The 19,315-nt window shown below is 40.2% G+C and overlaps 1 protein-coding gene across 3 annotated transcripts in view; it reads right to left on the bottom strand.

The window, feature by feature from the left end:
* Nucleotides 1–19,315, bottom strand: part of klhl4 (kelch-like family member 4) — a 200,265-nt gene that overhangs the window by 48,060 nt on the left and 132,890 nt on the right. For all 3 annotated transcript variants that reach the window (XM_087992144.1, XM_043704512.2, XM_087992142.1), the window contains exons 5-7: nucleotides 4,225–4,437; nucleotides 2,858–3,044; nucleotides 1,870–2,094 (exon numbers count right to left, since the gene is read on the bottom strand). In XM_087992144.1, coding sequence (XP_087848270.1) covers nucleotides 1,870–2,094; nucleotides 2,858–3,044; nucleotides 4,225–4,437 — 625 coding nt within the window. The remainder of the gene's footprint in view (nucleotides 1–1,869; nucleotides 2,095–2,857; nucleotides 3,045–4,224; nucleotides 4,438–19,315) is intronic.

Raw genomic sequence — 19,315 nt, 5'->3', positions numbered from 1 at the left:
TTTACAGGGGGCAGGGTGGGAGGAGGTGTAGTCTAGGTAGCTGTGGGAGTCAGTCGGTTTATAGTAAATGTCTGTGTTGATTCGGTCGCCCGAGATAGAAATGGAAAGATCTAGAAAGGGGAGGGAGGAGTCTGAAATGCTCCAGGTGAATTTGAGGTCGGGGTGGAAGGTGTTGGTAAAGTGAATGAACTGTTCCACCTCCTTGTGGGAGCACGAGGCAGTGCCGATACAGTCATCGATGTAGCGGAGGAAAAGGTGGGGTGTGGTGCCATTGTAGCTGTGGAAGATGGACTGTTCCACATATCCTACGAAGAGGCAGGCATGGCTGGGGCCCATGCGGGTGCCCATGGCTACTCCTTTGGTTTGGAGGAAGTGGGAGGATTGGAAAGTGAAGTTGTTCAGGGTGAGGACCAGTTCAGTCAGTCGAAGGAGGGTGTCAGTGGAAGGGTACTGGTTGGTATGGCGGGAAAGGAAGAAGCGGAGAGCTTTGAGTCTTTCGTGATGGGGGGTGGAGGTGTACAGGGACTGGATGTCCATGGTGAAGATAAGGGGTTGGGGACCGGGGAAGCGAAAATCATGGAGGAGGTGGAGAGCGTGGGTGGTGTCTTCTAAGCCTGACAAGTATCCAATAAAATTGAATCTGTAATGTCATAGACATGGAGAGAGAGGATGGAGTGGTATGTAAAAATGACTGCGAAAAGAATGGACCAAGAGTTGACAAGTGATGTATAATTAGGGCTTGTCTGATACCAAGTAAATAGCACCTGCCATAATAAAGATGTAAAAGAGCACGAGAGAGAGACCTGAGCAAGCTTGTTCATGGTTTCTGAAGAGTTGAGCATACTCCTGTAAATTGGTATACATTTCCTTCACATAGAATAAACCAGTTCCTGTTTAAATCTACTGAAGGCTCAATATTCTCTCCAAAGATAGACTAACAGACAACATCCAATATTCCTGAGTCACAGCAGTAATGCTTTAAATAACTGTTTCTCTAACTAGTAAAGTAGTTAAAAAACTAAGATGTAAAATAAAGCAGTTGGACATTTCAATATTTACTAAAAGAAATAAAGAACCAAGATTATTGGTGGAGAAACAAAATTATAGCAAGGACAGCAATCTGTTTTCTGAAAGTAAATCACTTAGAACAGTTGCAGAAGTTGCTGGCCTTAAGCACTTGTTTTATTTTGTTCCTTGCTTACTTTCTATAATCTTATATTAAATAGGAATGCTAAAGTTTTATCAGGTAAAGGGGTCCTTAAAGGTAGCAAAGAATGAGCCCCCATAAATTGGCAGTGGCTTTACTCCTTGCCAACTTAACTTCAGCAGAACAGTATGTTAGACAGGTGGTCATTCACACCATCAAACTACCACCAAATACAAATTTCAATTCTTGAATATCTCAGATACATGACCTGCAGGTACAACCTAAATCATCTTGACTAATAAAAAAAAATCAACAAATATTTTATTACTTGCTATCCTCTTCTACATTTTGAGATGTTTATACTTTAGAAAGAGAGAAACTCAAAAATGTACCCATTGAAGAATCATCATACATCCTCTTGATTTAACAGACTGACCTACGAAATGTCACTTGAGACCAAGCAAAATTTTTCAATATACAAATTCATTATAGATTCTAATTTTCTGCAGTTTAACATATGAGCTGCCTGTTATGTAATATTTAGTCTATGTTGATCTTTGTTTGTTTTGGAAAAAGTCTCAAAATGTGAAATCAGCCCATGTTATTCTTTCTGCTAGCCATTGGGAAATGCATATCTTTTAAAAATTAACAATTTCTATAAGCATCATAACATGTTCGATAGACTTTATTTTTTTTTGAAGCCACAAGTTGTTATCACTTACCTAGGCCATGCCTGTGTGTAGACATTGGTGGCATAATGGACCAGACCTTGGCTGTTGGATTGTAGCATTCTACAGTGTTGGATGTCTTTAATCCATCTCTCCCACCGACCACATACAGCTTGCTATCAATCACTGCCACGCCAAACTGTAGCCGTCTTCCATTCATTGTGCCGACTTGCATCCAATTGTTCGTCCTGAGATCATATCTTTCTACTGTTGTAGCCCCTGTAGAAATGTACAGTAGTATATCAGAGAAACATTGACAATTTTGGTTGCAACATTGTAAGTTTAGAAAGTTTAAATTCAGTAGTGTTATCAATCACTAGACTTAAAAAAAAAATCAATGCTGAGTTGTTAGAAGTAACAGATCATCTGAAAGTGTATTTATTTATTGTTGAAAGTAATAATTCATCCACAAGCATACAATCATGGATAAGCAGAAAGGTGTAGAGATTAGTGTGGTACAATGAACTGTATAACAACATAATTCTGCAAATTGAAGTGGTGAAACGTGGCTCCTCCTTGAAATTCCTGTAGAAGATTCTACACCTACCTGTGTCCATCAGGAAAACACAGCATGACAGTCAAAAATTTGTGGGAGAAAAGGTCAAGATTTCCAAGTCACCATCATGGATCTCCTTGAAGTTAAGTAAGGATTAATTTTAGTGAGATCTGTACATCCAGTTTCATCATCGCAACTGAAGAAGGTTTATAAAAAATTACATAAGGGAAATGAGGGAAAGCATAAAACATTTAGAAGAGCACAGAGGTGTGTTTTGTCCAAATTTATAATACCCTTTGATGAAGTTCTTACTCATTTCACTCATATTGTTCTGATTTTTTAAACGGAAGAAGCAGCTACACTATGTCTACTCTATTGAATCCAAATAGTTGATAGGTCAGTGCAAAGGCTGTTGCAAAAAAAAATGTAAATGCTTAGTCTTTATAGGTTTAGTAACACATGCTTCAGTCGCCTATTCTTTCTTACCCTTGGTGGTGTCCATTCCTCCTACAGCGTAAAGTGCTCCAACTGTAGACTTTCGGGGTTTCGTTCTGGGACTTTGCATCATGGGTCGTCTCTCTGGCAACAAATGATACCTCATCGCTTCCATAAGTAGTTTTTGACAGTCCAGGTCATCAGCAAACATTGGATTGTTTTCCAAGTCAGCCAAAAACTATTAAGAAATATAGAACTCATCAGTCACCATTTGTCCACATAACTCATTGTAACATTCCAAACTAGTATTTCATTCGGTTTCTTAGGATACTGTTATATGTAATAACCTGCAGAGAATGCAAGTATAATTATGTAACTAATTACGATTTTTTTTGAAGAGGTGGCTGTATTAATTTTGGGACTACAGCCGTTAACTGTTTGTGATACGCATATGGCATTTGGTGGGGGTGGTGGGAAGGGGGTTCTAGTTTATAAAGGTCCAACTTACAAATGCTCATTCTTACACACACAATCCCATACAGTGATATAATTTTGAAGACCCAACATATAAACATTTCATGAACTTGCAAATGGTTTCTTTGCATTGTCCTGTACTGTGTTCTGAAATACATACCAATCGACTTGCGAGCAGACTCCAGATCGGAAACCGTTTGCAACCTGGGGATCGCCTGAAGAGACTAGATTTTAACTGCAGTGACTTTAAACATGAAGGTAACAGAATCAAGCAGAAATTTTCTCACTTCTGAAGTACACCTGGGTGATTTTAAATCTTGCCAGCCAATTTCCCACAGCTCCAGTTGGGAAATCAATTGGAAGTGGTGGGAAAGACCACATGGATGGTGGAATGGGCTCCAATGACATCACATGAAATGGAAAGGGGTGAGATGTGGGCAACCATAAATTTTCTCTCTTTAGATGAGGCCCCTAATCTTCATGAGGGCTAGAGGAGAACGCCACTCCTCCTGAGGATGCAAAGAGCATAAGCCGTTTGTGCCTCTCCTGATATCATTCAGGCTGTCAAATTTAAAACAAATCACATCAGTTGGTTCCTCCTCAACTGTAGGCCAGAGCTGAGCTGGGTTTGATCTGGAATCTTCACTAGCTACTCATTAGAGAAGATTACAGTTGGGATTCAAAGAGTCCTGGGGACTCCAGGGTGAATAAGTTATCTGGCAAATTTAACTGTCCAACCGTTCTGTTCCTATATGGTCTATTCAATTATAATTGCTCTTGTGTTCTCATCAGAAACATGTACAGGATGAAGCACTGATAATGAAACATTACCATCACAATATTAGATTACTTCTTCAAAAGAAGTAAATATTAAATTCATGTAGTAGTTAACTCATATTAAATACTGTATGGAACAGTGTATTGACTATTTTCTGAACATTTACCTGTGGAGACAGCAAAGGCAATCTGATGTAAGACAGGAGCATTGCAAGATCCTGTTGTCTCTTCTGTAAATCATGTTTTACCCACATCATCAAAGCTTGAAATATGGTCTCCTCATCAGGAACATTAATGTCATCACTAGCAAGGAGCTTCTCAATCTCGCTGGCAGGGAGCAGAAGGAACTCTTGGTTCTTAATCACTTCCATGAAATGTTCCTGCACAGCAATTCAATGAAACAAAAATTGGAGACAAGCAAATGTTTTTGACATAATATGTTGATAAAATTATAAGATTCTCTTTACCTTCATAAAATAAAACAAGAGTTGGCCACAACATTCCTGTTTGAGCATGGTAATAGGTTTTACTGAATATTGCTTCAATTTCTTTACTGTTAATCCAAGATATTATTGATTCCCAGAGCTATAACACAAAGTGCACTAAAATGACCTCAGCATACACTCTGATGCATGGTGAGATCAATCATCATGGATGATATCAGCTAATAGCACTAAGCAATGATTTAAAACTCTCCAGAGAAGCCCAGAGCAATCTTTACTGCACATGGAAGCTCTTAGGTGAAGTCAACAGTAGTTTAATGATCCAGCATTTGAAACAAATTCTTGAGGGCAAGAGAAAATTTATGGTAGCGTTGGCAACATCCTACTCCAACTCTGACAGCCAAGAAGATCCAGAGTTCCAGAAGAAAGGAGCATTTAACCGATAGGTGCAAGTGAGGACTGCAGATGCTGGAAGATCAGAGTCGAGAGTGTGGTGCGAGAAAAGCACAGCCGGTCAGGCAGCATCCAAGGAGCAGGTGAATCGATGTTTCGGGCATAACCCTTCATCAGGTTTCTGATGAAGGGCTTTTGCCCGAAACATCGATTCTCCTGCTCCTCACCTGCTCCCTGACCTGCTATGCTTTTCCAGCACTACACACCGGACATTTAACCAATAGGTTAAATCCTAAAAATACAGGTACTAGAAAGTTTCAAGAACTGAAAAAAGATATGAACAAATTTTATAAAGGAGCCAAGAGTGCTTTTATGCACAAATAAACACCTGCCTCAGGTGGAAGAGAGTCTGCTTAGGTACTTTTTTTTCCCAGTATTCTTTCTGCTGAATTATGCACTCCAACAGGCAGAGCTAACCATGAGAGTGCTAACCTGAACAAATCAGCACAGTGGCTTGGATAGAAACATGTCGGATATCAAAAACTGCATTTATCAACTTGTGTGAACTTCAGGGATTCACAAAACAAATGGCTGGATTACACTTGGCTTATGTTCAACTAGTTATTCACCTTCCTACTATTTATACAATGTTGCTGACAGGGTAGGCTTCCTAATTATCTAATGAATAATTACTGGTCTGAAAAGCACATTGAGACATTTCAATATGATAGAAGTTCTGTATAAAGCCAAAACTTATAAACATCAATAATATTCTACACATTCCTCAGAAACATCTGCTCTTGTTTCTTTGACAGATCTGATTAAATAGCCAAGTCAGTCTGCCAATGGGGAGAAAAAGATACACAGAGAAAAACATATGGAACCAGTCTTCAATATATTGGATTGAATTAGAAACATTTATATGTGACACTACTCTTAATAAGTAAGAACTATATACAGGCCTTAATTCATAAAAATGACCAGACATTAACCAACTGCTCTGACACATATCTGTCAACCAACATTGATATAGATTCAGAAGCAATTGCCCTTCACTATATTTGATGTAAAATAGTTAATAACATTGGGACTTTACAAATTGGAGCATGAAGCTCAGGAATGTGGAAATAATGATACATTTCTGCTAAGAATTGATAGGGCCATAGTTGAAATGAGTTTTATTCATCATGGATCACTGATGGCCATTATTGCTTGCCAATCATTGATTGCCAAAGGCAAGTTGGTAATGGTGAGCTGCTCTTTTGAACAACTGTAGTCTTGTGCCATTAGATAGGAAGTTCCAGGATTTTGACAGTGAAAGTATGGTGTACAACTTGGAGAACTTAGAGGTGGTGAAATCTGGGGATATCTGCTGTCTCTTTTTTTCTAGATGGTTGAGGTCTTGGGTGTGGAAGATGCTATCGAAGAAGCCTTAGTAAATTGCTCCTGTTGATGATTCACACTACTGTCACTGTGTGCCAGAGATGGAGAGATGCATATTTAAGGTGATGAATAGGGTTTTGATGAAGTATGCGTTGAATGTTGATGCACTTCTTTAGTGTAATTGTGCATTCAATTTATCCAAGAAATTGGAGAGTATTCCATCATATTCTTGATTTGTGTCATATAGATGTTAGACAGGTTTTGAAGATTCATAACATGAGAAATTTATCACAGAATGCCTACCTCCTTTTTGTAACTACAATATTTACAAAATTGAGTTGCTGGTCAATACTCATTCCTAAATAGTTGGTGGTAGGGCATTCAGTGGTAGTATTGCCATCAAATGTCTGTGATGCGGAGGTGGTTAGATTATGTCTTGTTCAAGATTGCTATTGCCTGACAGGGTTTACTATGATTGGTAAATTACAATTTAAATTAACAACAATTAGGTGGAAAACCTGAACCTGTTGGCACAAGAGATCAGAAATAACAAACTATGGTATGTTTAAACTGTCACATGCAGTAAAGGCTTGCCCTATTCATAACTGTTAAAACTCAAACTGACAAGAATCTTCTGGAACTAACTTTTCTTTATGGGTACTGGGGTGCAAAAGATTGCTACTAAGGCCTCACCTGACTCTTAGCCTTTGAATTATAAAACAAACCCCATGCTCTCCTACGTTCACATCCAAATCATTTATATAAATGACAAAAATCAGTGGACTCAGCACCGACCCTTGTGGCACTCCACTGGTCACAGGCCTCCAGTCTGAAAAACAACCATCCACCACCACCCTGTCTTCTACCTTCGAGCCAGGTCTGTATTCAAATGGCTAGTTCTTCCTATATTCCATGAGATCTAACCTTGCTAACGGGTCTCCCATGGGGACCCTTGTCCAATGCTTACTGAAGTCCGTATAGATCACATCTACTGCTCTGACCTCATCATTGCTATTTTTTATTTCTTCAAAACACTCAATCAAGTTTGTGAGACATGATTTCCCACGCACAAAGCCATGCTGACTATTCCTAATCAGTCCTTGCCTTTCCAAATGCATGTAAGTCCTGTCCCTCAGGATTGTCTCCAACAGCTTGCCCACCACCAAGGTCAGGCTCACTGGTCTATACTTCCCTGACTTTTCTTTACCACCTTTTATAAACAGTGGCACCACGTTAGCCAACCTTCAGTCTTCCGGCACCTCACATGTATCTATCGATGATACAAAAATCTTAGCAAGAGGCCCAGTAATCACTTCCCTAGCTTCCCACAGAGTTCTAGGGCACACCTGATCAAGTCCTGGGGATTTATCCACTTTTATGTGTTTCAAGACAACCAGCACCTCCTCCTCTGTACTATGGACATTTTTCAAAACGTCAGCATATATTTTCCCACATTCTATATCTTCCATGTCCTTCTCCATAGTAAACACTGATACAAAATACTCATTTAGTATCGCCTCCATTTCCCGCAACTCCACTCAAAGGCTACCTTGCTGATCTTTGAGGGGCCCTATTCTCTCCCTTGTTACCCTTTTGTCCTTAATGTATTTATAAAAACGTATTTAGTAAATTTGCAGATGACACCAAAATTGGAGGTGTAATGGACAGCAAAGAAGGTTAACTCAGAGTACAATGGGATCTTGATCAGATGGGCTAATGGGCAGAGGAGTGGTAGATGGAGTTTAATTTAGATAAATGTGAGGTGCTACATTTTGAAAAAGCAAATCAGAGCAGGGCTTATACACTTAATGGTAAGGTCCAAGGGAGTGTTGTTGAACAAAGAGACCTTGGAGTGCAGGTTCATAGTTCCTTGAAAGTAGAGTCATAGGTAAATAAGATAGTGAAGAAGGCATTTGGTTTGCTTTTCTTTATTGGTCAGAGCACTGAGTACAGGAGTTGGGATGTCATGTTGCAGCTGTACAGGACATTGGTTAGACCACTTATGGAAAATTGTTTGCAATTCTAGTCTCCTTCCTATTGGAAGGATGTTGTGAAACTTGAAAGAGTTCAGAAAAGATTTACAAGGATGTTACCAGGGTTGGAGGATTTGAGCTACAGAGAGAGAGGCTGAATTGGTTTTCCCTGGAGCGTCGAGGGCTGAGGTTGATAAAATCATAAGGGGCATGGATAGCATAAATAGTCAAGGTCTTTTCTCTGGGTTGGGGAGTCCAGCACTAGAGGGTATAGGTTTAGGGTAAGAGGGAAAAGATATTAAAGGGACCTAAGGGGCAACCTTTACATGCAGAAGTTGGTGCGTGTATGGAATGAGCTGCCAGAGGAAGTGGTGGAGGCTGGTATAGTTACAGCATTTCAAAGGCATCTGGATGGGTATGAGTAGGAGGGTTTAGAGGGATACAGGCTAAATACTGGCAAATGGGACTAGATTAGGTTAGGGTATCTGGTTGGCATGGCCGAGTTGGACTGAAGAGCCTGTTTCCGTGCTGTACATCTCTATGACTATAACTCTCACAAAATATTAAACAGACATTTCAGAATAAAGAATTGTAAATACTCATATCCTGAAGCCATCCAAAGTGACTAAAGTAGGTCCTCCTGAAGTAAGACATTAATTATCTCAAATCCCAGCGTGGATGTCTGCAAACATAAAGACCTGCCTTAGAACATAAAACATAGAACATAAAGCACAATACAGGACCTTCGGCGCTCGATGATGCGCTGACCTGTGAAACCAATCTGAAACCCATCAATCTACACTATTCAATTCTCATCCATACACCTATCCAATGACTATTTAAACACTCTTAAAGTTGGTGAATTTACTACTGTTGCAGGCAGAATTAACCTTGAGGTTAATTAACTTATGTCCATTGCTAAATTTGGAAGAGTGCTATAAAGAACCAAATTTTAAGGCAAGTTACTGGGTAATCTCCAATATATCTCCTGCCAAATAAACAAGAACAGAAAGTTGTCATCAATGTGCACTCAGAAGGGAGTTGCCATTATTCTGCACATAGGGATTTATCGGAGTGCTACTAAATTTATTGTTGTGCCACCATGGAATGCTCGCCACTCACTTGCTCGCCCTAGTCTTCACTTGGTCCATCACCACACTCCTTACTACTATGGCCACAATGTTCACTACTTCGCTTGGCCCTCATTTGGTTCATTCACTGACTACAACGCTTACTACTGTCCATGCTGCCTAAAGGCTGAAGGCTCATTGCCTCCGTCACCGCCCTGCTCCCTTGCTTATGGGGAGTGGTAGACCGTGAGGCAGCAGCTCAGTGAGAGGAGGCAGGCAGTGAGCAGTCTCGAGTTGGAATGTCAGTGAATCAGGGCAGCAAGGGAAGTGGTGAGAGGTGCAGCCAAAGGGTCAGAGTAAGTTGGTATGCAAATTACAAGTTTAGAAGTTTGACTAGTATTCCACTGAAAATTGCAATCCTTTGCCATGGTAACAGTCTGACAGTATAAGAACACATATCATTTAAGAAAGCAGTTTGGAGAAACATTTGGAAAGAACACCTTTTATTGATGCTGTACTCATTGAATTGCTCAATATATTGGATGATCCAATCCCACAATGTAGGCAGTCTCAATAACCACTGTTTTTAGTAGCGATGTCAAGTGCACTGCAAATGCATAGGACATGAGACGCCCCCCACCCCCGCCACTGTTACTGTGGCAGCAAATACAGCCATTTGGCTGCAGAACTTCACAAACAGTAACAGCAGCAAAAGCAATAACAGCAGTGCCTTGATGCCTCAAAAACTACAACCTGGCAAGGTCTCCAAGGCTTGCTCCCTTTCAAATCCAGAAAACTGGATTCATGATATCAAGACTAGAAGTAGCTTATTTTGTGACTTGCCAAAAAATCAACTCATCAAGGGGATGCTGCAACAATGCCAATTTGACTGTGGCTGTCGAATCCACTTAGACTATAATCCAGGAGCCGGCTCAATGGATTGAGTAATCTATTGCTGACTATAATTCTTATTTTAGAGGTACAAATGTCTCCCTTATCAGGCTGATAATGCATTCCTTTTTTCAAGATGAACAAATATGTGAATTACAAATTAACCTTCAGTTCGTAAATTGTAAAAACACAATATTCTGTATAACCATATTTTCTTGGTGAATGTGAGTGCTTCAGTGAGTGACAAAGCATTAGCTTTTTGGGGTAAACACATAAATCAATAACTCCCTTAGTTTAAGCCTATGTAAAGTTTGTTGCTGAATATTCAAATTGATCATATATTCAGGAGTTAACAACGATATACATCTTTTTCAAAAATATTCTCATTAGGAACAGTAAGATCACAAAAAGGCAGTTCCCTGCCATCCCTGTCCAGAACAAAAGAGGTGAAATCTTTATAGGGGTCTCAGTGATATGGGCTTTGGTGAAATGTGTGGTGGCCCATCTCGATGTCAAGACCATCGCATTCCATCAGCTATGGCCTTCACAAGTAGTGCAACAGGATTCTCCCAAGGCAGTGGTAAAATGCCAACTGACAGGGATTAACATTGGTCAACTCATCTTACCAAACTCTCCACAAAAGCCAGATATTGTGAAAACCCAACAAGGAAACTGATGAATTCAGCTCACCTATTGCCATGAAGGACTTCCAAGTTAATCATTGGGCATCAACAACTCAGGGCACACTCTGTGGACAGTGGTCACACTCACCTAATGTTCCCCAGCATTGGCATCTGACATGTGCTAACCTCTAAGAAATATCATGGCATATCTCCAATTTCCTTACAGGACACTTTTGCACATCAATGCTGAACCTCAGGTGACATCAGAAACGATTATTGTAATGCTGCTGCAAAGACAATATGTTCATGCACACACCAGGCTGCAGCTCCAGACTCTTCACTCACTCTCATTGTGCTTATACTCTCTGAGTCCCACCTGGCTACTCACAGTATCCTTGGTCTTGCATTGTCTTTCTTTACCACTTTACACTTTGCCACTCAGCCAGAAATAGGTTCATATTACTGTTGTCTTCCTGTGTCATTTAGGGCAGACACAAAGCCGAGCTACAAATCTTCTCACAAACTTTGAACAAAGCCAAGGAGCTTGTCATGGCTGTCAGCAGGTCACAGTCAATTCAAGGGAATAACCTCCAGACAGTGATGTCTGTTAGGGTAAGTCCTGCTCAGGTCTGTCAGAGTCAGAATTCTCATGGACAGCACACCACTGGACATGACTCTTTCTGCTCTATTGTGGACTATTGGCTCTAGAATAAGAGGGGTACAGGTATTACTGGGGATGAAAATGAGTGACACATTTCTGTTGGTGCAGGAGGGAGATTTCCTGAACAAGTGAGGACGCAGTACAGAGACCATGCAGAGGTGGTGGTGTTGGGGATTAGAGAACAAGTAAATAATGAGAGTGGGAGAGAATGAGCCTTGCTGGGAGGTAGAGTAGCAGAGGTAGAGTAAGTGTGAGACATCAAAAAGAATCTGGTGGCACCTACACTGGCAGAGCGGTGAAGGACATTGACCTTCTTCCTTCAGTTCTAGAGACAGCTGAGACTCTTTAAACTCAGGTGGCCATTTTGAAGTAGACTCATGTGGGCTGATGTCATGGCCTCCACTGGATGAGGAAGTCTTACATTAGTACCATTCCCTCTAGCAAGCTGCCTGCAAAGTGGGCACCAACTTTTCCCTGTCTACCATATCTGGGTAAATGCAAGGAACCATTCAGGTTAGCTTTGGAATGTCAGCGCTCATCCATGTACACAACAGCCTTTTAAAGTCGGCACAGACACTGGGAATGACAATGAATTCTGAGATGTCTGTTGAGTGGCAAGTTGTTCCTGGAACAGTGTGTGGTACGTTGGGTGGAAATGAGGAGAGAGGGTTGCCATATTGTCATGGCAGGTCTTTGTGAATAAAGTTTGGTACAATGGGGGTGATAGAACTTGTTTGGCCTTGAGGTGACAAAGCTTCCAAATATTGTAATGCAACTTGAACGTACCCAAAAACATTGTAAGATTCGGCCCACAGTTACTGATTAGTACAGAAGTAATTCTACATGATTCCAAGTCTTGAAAGCATGCACGCTTTTACATAAACAGAGCAAAAATTAAGGCATTAACTATTTCCATACTTAACCTTACTATAACTATTAGCCATAACTTAGCTGTAGCTTTTCCTTTTATATATAATAAAAAATGTTAGGTTCTCCACACAATTTAAATAAAGTCAGGATCATAGAGTTGCTGTGTGGACTAAATAAATTCAGACAGTTCTATTTGTAGCTCCTATTTCATTTATTATTTGGTGATTAGATGCTTTGGGTATTCTTTAAAGTTGAATTCCAGATTCACATTGTGAAAAAGAAACCTTTAAAGCATCATTAGCTCTTTAGAAACCAACTACAGCATATCATGAGGTTACAACCTCAACTGTTCTTGATAGACCCTCTAGTTAGATTGATGCTGATTTTGGAATTCTATATTCCATACCAATGTGTTGGTTACTCAGTGTATTCTCAACATAAATTTGCAGCTTGTCAAGGGTTCACTTACTGTTAAGGTTGTGAAAACAATCAAAAGCATCAAATGGCAAAGTATGCAAATTGTTTTTGCCATACTTCTGTAAACACCTCTGGGGCAAGTAAAAATGTGCTCTTTTAATTCTACTTTCTGCGACATGAAATGTCATCTCAATGCTCAGTAAAGTTTATGATGGACCCAGAGGTCATGAATTCAAATCCCAGTGCAGAAAACTACATTCAACAAATAGTGTAACTGGTAGCTGGCACTGTGTTGGGTTGCCACTTGTTCATCATTGTAAGGAAAACTACTACTTACATAAAAGAAAGACTGGCATTTATATAGTAACTACCAAGTAGCTACTAAATGTACCAAAGCATTTTATAGACAAGGAAGTTAAAAATCATTCAATACCAGATTATAGTCCAACAGGTTTAATTGGAAGCACTAGCTTTCAGAGCCCCACAACCACCTGATGAAGGAGCGTCGCTCCGAAAGCTAGTGTGCTTCCAATTAAACCTGTTGGACTATAACCTGGTGTTGTGAGATTTTTAACTTTGTACACCCCAGTCCAACACCGGCATCTCCAAATCATAGCCAAGGAATTACTTTTGAAGTGTAGCAACAATTACATTGTGCATATACTGGAGGGCTCAACACCCTGAAGTGGGCACCAAGAAGCTTTTTGACTCCAAGGTGAGGTTGCTATAAACTGATAAATAGCTGACCTACATATGCTTCTTAATTTCTTCCTTGGTCCAGGAAGCCAAGTTGTCAATAATTTCTCAAGCCATGTAACAGATACCAACAAACATAGCCTTAACAGTATTGACCATTCTCTAGAAACTAACTAAACAAAATGTTTACTAGCAATATTATTTTGAAAAAATTACTCTGGCAATGTTTAATTGACTCCTGACAACAAGAAGACCCTTGTTATTTAGCAAGTTCATCATTCTGTAAATCTGGCATGATTACTGGACAACCCTCGAGTTATTTTTGTCCTATACCGATGTCTTTCATCTCTTTTCATGATTTGTTAGAAAATAAAAAGTAATTGCAAAACAGGCAGAATTTAAATTGCTGATTCTAAGAGTAACAAGGGATGTGAGCCATTATCCACATCCTATCTAAGCCTCTCACTGTGTTTTTGTCTGGAAAATAGGAACAGGAAGTTAAGTACATTTCAGTTTACAAAAATAGGCAATACTGTTTATCAGGATGGGCTTCATCTGTGTGAGAAAGATACTGAAGCAGGAAACTGTTAATAAGATCTAAACTGTTATATCCATGATTGAAGAGATTAAACAGGATGGGCTCAAGCTTTACTAAGTCCATTTATTTTCAAATTGTATGCTTCAATGAAGATTTGATTAAAAAAAAACACAATTTAGTAACTAATTTACAATTAAAATATAGCTTTTTCATATCCAACTGATGTGCACTGACAGTATTATTCGTAGTTCCATGGGTGGTTTACCAATTTTGATTTGGTGGTACTGGTATCACTTTTATATTTTTGAATGAACAAATGTCACTCAAGGGAGGAACAAACAGTAGGGATTCTTAAAGTCTGCCTGGAAATTCCCATTTGGACTGTATTTACAACTAATTTATATTGTGTAGGTTACAGTACATTGCAAAATTAACTGCTCCACAATCTCATTCCTCGTGTTAAATCAATGCTGCAACACAATGACTTCCTCAGATTAGTTTGGCGTAGGTTAAGAAGCAGGACTATAATAGTAGGGAGATGTAATTTTTTAATATGATTTTCCTGCAGGTTTAATAAAGGAAGAATTTCCATCTGTGTAGTACATTTTCACAACTCCCCCATTGTTTCACATCCAATCTATGAACTTGCCTGAAGAGTGGTTACTTTTGTTACATAGATTGCAATTTACAAACTGCAAGATCCCACAAATAGAAGAATGAACAGCCACTTGCAGAATACTGATTCAGGAAGTAATTAGGTTGAGACATTGGGAGACTGGATTGCTTGTATTTATGATTGACAGGGAGTCATGGGTTGTTCATGGGTGGAAGTAGAGACAAGAAAGTGGAGTTGAAACCACAATTAGATCTTCCACAATCTTATTGAATGTTGGGGTAGGTTTGAGGGATAGAATAACCGACTCCTGTTCTAAATTCTTGTGCTTTTTTAAAAATTCTATCATGGAATTTTCTTTATCCAGATAAATCACTGGAATAGATTAGCATGCTTAATTTAACCCATTGTGAGATTTGAAGGTAACTCATTTAAGTTAAAACTTGTGTTATCCCACATAATGGTTTTCCATGTTACGTATTATGGTAAAATGCTGCTATGTGCCTGCCTCCTCTGTTCTGAACACGATGTGCAGGTAGCAGTGTTGGACTGGGGTGAACAAAGTTAAAAATCACAAAACACCAGGTTATAGTCGAACAGGTTTCTTTGGAAGTACTAGCTTTCACAGCGCTGCCCTCTGAAAGCTAGTACTTCCAAATAAACCTATGGACTATAACCTCATATTGTGTGATTTTTAACTTTATTCAGACAATAGGTAAGTTCAGCTTACTGCATGTAACCTAGCAAGTACAAATTTACATTTAAATTTGTTCTGTTTGTGTTCCAAATTCCATGTTATAATCTACTCCTGATAAATTGGGATTCCCTTGCCTACCATCCTCATTGTTCTTCTGTCCTGCCTTGCTGATGAGTGCAGACAGAAAGCCAGGCAGCTTGTCTGTTTGCCACCAATGATCAGTCAGGGGTCCAACATGTTGCTCCATGTGACATCAATGTCGCAACGGAACTATGTGTCAGCTAGCTATGTGGCAAACGTAATGAATGTGCTTTAACCAAATGGCTATTTCTCAAAATCTAAGGGGAGTAGTTTAGGTGAACATGATCCGTCAGGGAGTTCCATACAGTTGGTCAATGGCAGAGCCTACATCTTACTCTACAGTGCCATGTGCAAAACTTTCCATCTCCATCCAATTCTCAACTGAGCAATGAAAATGAAAAATCGCTGCCAGCACACCCAGAGTGGGCAGAATAAATATGTTTGTCTTTGCACTCATGTACAATGCAAGGCCTTTCAATGGGCAACTATATTAATCAGGCTCTCTCAGATTCTAGTCTAAAGATATCGGCATTCACAAAATTTTGCACTCTACGTCCTGCATTGACCAATTATGTAGAATGCAAATTAAAATAGAAACTCAGCAGGTCTGGCAGTGACTCTGGAGAGAGAAAGAGAGTTAGCGTTTCAAGTTTAATTAATATTGTTTGGCAGATTCAAAAAGAGTCATTGGAGTCAAAAAATATTATTTTTCTCTCCAGTGAGGCTGCCAGGCAGATTGAGTTTCACAAGCACTTTCTGTTTTGATTTCCCATCTCCAGCATCATTAATATTTTGCTTTTATGTAGATGACAAATTCTGACCACAAAACGATTCCTACCATATAATTGATCCAGACTAATCCTAGTAATCTTTGTGAAATAGAAATCATTGCAGTCACCTTTTCAAGTGTTACATTCTAGGATTGCATAGTCTGCAGAAGGGTGCAGAACTATAGGTTCATTATTGAACTGTAGGTCCTTGACAATGTGTGTTATATGAAATATAAATTAGAAGTGATCATTTATTGACTGCAAATTGGTTCCTGCTCCAAAGACAAACAATCACAATCAATTGCAATTTTTATTTGTTCTTTGTTCACTTTTTCTGTTGTTTACTAAAAGTTAACAATAACAACTGTTCTAAGTTTTCACAAGATCTGGTGCTCCCACATTGAACAATGTAAACATGTTACATCATGTTGGACATTAGGGAAAGTAGCACTGCTTCAGACAGTGTTCTAACGTCCTGAGCACTAGGCAGGATAGTTTTGTGACTCATTTTTAAAGCTACAGTTAAAATGGCAGTTGATCAGACAGGTGATTTAAAAATCCATAATTACAAATATGAGGTTTTCTTTATGATGAGGTGTCGCCCATATGCACCTTTATATCCTGTAGTAGGTCAAAGCTGGGATGGAGGTGATCTGCCCTGTTGTCAAATCTACTGACCTTGAAGGCTTGGACAGACAGCCCCAGGGACATATTTGACCTGAGGACCTAGACATGCTGAGTGTGACTTGCCCAGATACAGGTTCACCGTCCTCAGCTTGAATTTCCTTAGGGCAGGCAGGGCAATACTTGATATCTCTAGAATACTGTAAAAAGAGACATCTGGGAGTGCTCCATCTGAGTGCCCACTGGCACTGCCCTGTCTCCTTGAGAGGAAGGGGCACCTGCAATTAAATCAATATCCTCGACCTCTGTTGCCTTGTTGGTGATACCAACGATGAGTAAAGCTATGGACCACAAGCCGATATGGATTTCTAACAGCTGCAGGGCCTTCTATTTGACCCGGCCCTCCATGGCAGATACCAGCCTGTCTGTATGTCAGAGTTGGCTCAATCCTGATAAGCTAGGTAGACTTCTCCTGTACGATCCTGTTTACCAAGTATGTCTGGCAAACATGCCTGCTGTTTCCATCTCCGCATTTGTACAAAGTTACTAATGGCCAATTCCATGGGCTCGTCCTCTGCCTGTGTCCAGGTAGGTACCTTGTTTCCAGCAATCCTCTGAATGGCAACAACCTGGAGCATTTCTTCCTCAGTCTGCTGCAGACGTGGCAGTGATGTGCTCACCAGATTGTACTCCCAAGTTTCATCTAGCTGAAGAATGGTTTGAGGTGAAAGCCTGGGAGCTTCTGGAGGGTGCAGGAGAAAGCTTCATTGGTGCTTCCTCTGAAAGGTCTGCCACTTCTCTGTCAGAGCTGCAGAAGGAGCTGATGACTGCAGCAGCTGGTCTCTTGCAGGAAGACGGTGTTTGACTGCAGCTGGTGCTTGCAGAAGTTAAGAGGGAATGGATTGCGAATAAGATTGGAAACCTGTACACGCTAAGAATACATATGCAGTGGCAGCAATGGGGGAGCAGTGTGACATATCCCAATGAATCATATTTAGATACTGATGTGTGAGATTTGGTCTCACTACATAAATGGTTTCAATTCTCTCCCGTACGCTCAAGGTTTCTCTCCTCACGTGGGATGAAAAGAGAAACATCAGACGCTCTGCTGTCTACTTCAACCCTCTCAGCCCTACTGTGGGCCAAATCCCCCAGGAACAAGACAAGCGGTGGAATTGAGAGAATTGCAAGTAGCTGTCTCTTTTAATGGTGGTGCAGATAGGGAAAAAGCAGTGAGGAGCCCCAAGTGAGTCAGAAGGATATGCAGAAGGCAGCATGATTGGTAGTCTGGGACAACAGGGTGGATGAGAGGTGTTAAATGGAGATGCTGCATGCAATATCGGTAATGGTAGACCATGATAGGAATCGAAGACAGTGGTGGAGTTAGAGTGAATGTGGGACAGCAGAGAGAAAAAGTGGTGGTTCTTACTCTTTGCAGAGCACCTAGAGTCACTGACTTTCTTGCAATGCTATTGTCTTCCTCCAGCCCATAGAAACAGCACTGATCCAGATGGCAACTTCAGACCAGGCTGAAGTTGGGACGATGAGGGTGGTGATGATCTTTGTTGGTCCTGGAGGAAAAGATCAGCCCTTGTCTCAACCACCCTGCCCACCAGGACCTTCAAGTTTCTGCAGACAAAGTTGAGAGCCAATTTGCTTCTCACAGGCACTTAGAACTGTGTAACTACACACAGTGAATAACAAATCGTGGACTGCAGCATTTAAAATATAGGGCTTAGACATGGCACCCAGAGTGTGAACGTCAGAAGTTTCTGGCACCAGTGTGGACTTTACTCATTACTAATGACAAGATAGCATGAGGGGTGCTGCCATGGAGGTGGAGTGAATCTTTAATGAGGTGAGCAGTGGAGAACTAAATGAGAGAAGATATTAGAGCTCATGAAGAGAACCCCTCAATAAGGCTCCCTGAAATTGACAGCCAAAATATTTGAACATTAAACCCATAGTTGCTATGCAACACTGAATGAGTCAACTACCAAAGGTTTACTGTGTGAAAGACAAAGTCTTATCACCTACCACTCTGAAAGAAAAGAACAGTAAGGCCACAATGTTAAATACACACACACAACAGCACAGATAATATGTTTAAAAGAGAGAGTGCCTGGTACAGGCAGAGAGAATAAAGGTTAACTGCTAAAAAGGCTTTAGAATCCTTGAAATGAGACATTCTTAATTTGAGACTGCAGTTGTTTAACGTTTGACTTGTATCCTCAGTAGTGGTGAAATCTAGAGTTATTTTTGAGTTCTGGGGAATCATTATTTTTCCACTTTGCTTTTTCATTGAATTTTGGAATCTGAGCTGAAGAGAAAATTGGGGAGAGAGAGAGAAAAGCCAAGTTTTTGCTTACAATCCCTTTTTCTTATCTCTGCTCGGCTATTCAGAAGGAACTTTTGGAATGTAATTTAATATATATTCCTGAGTTTAGTTCCATTGTCTTTCCATGCTGGATAATTGACAAACAAGCCTTTAATATTCCAACATGTGAAAGCATCA

This window comes from Chiloscyllium plagiosum, unplaced genomic scaffold, assembly GCF_037043375.1.
Source record: "Chiloscyllium plagiosum isolate Xiang-an unplaced genomic scaffold, Cpla_swu_hap1 HiC_scaffold_11, whole genome shotgun sequence".
Classification (NCBI taxonomy): Eukaryota; Metazoa; Chordata; class Chondrichthyes; order Orectolobiformes; family Hemiscylliidae; genus Chiloscyllium; species Chiloscyllium plagiosum.
The sequence above is the reverse complement of the archived record's forward strand: the minus strand, read 5'-3'. Positions and strand labels throughout refer to the sequence as shown.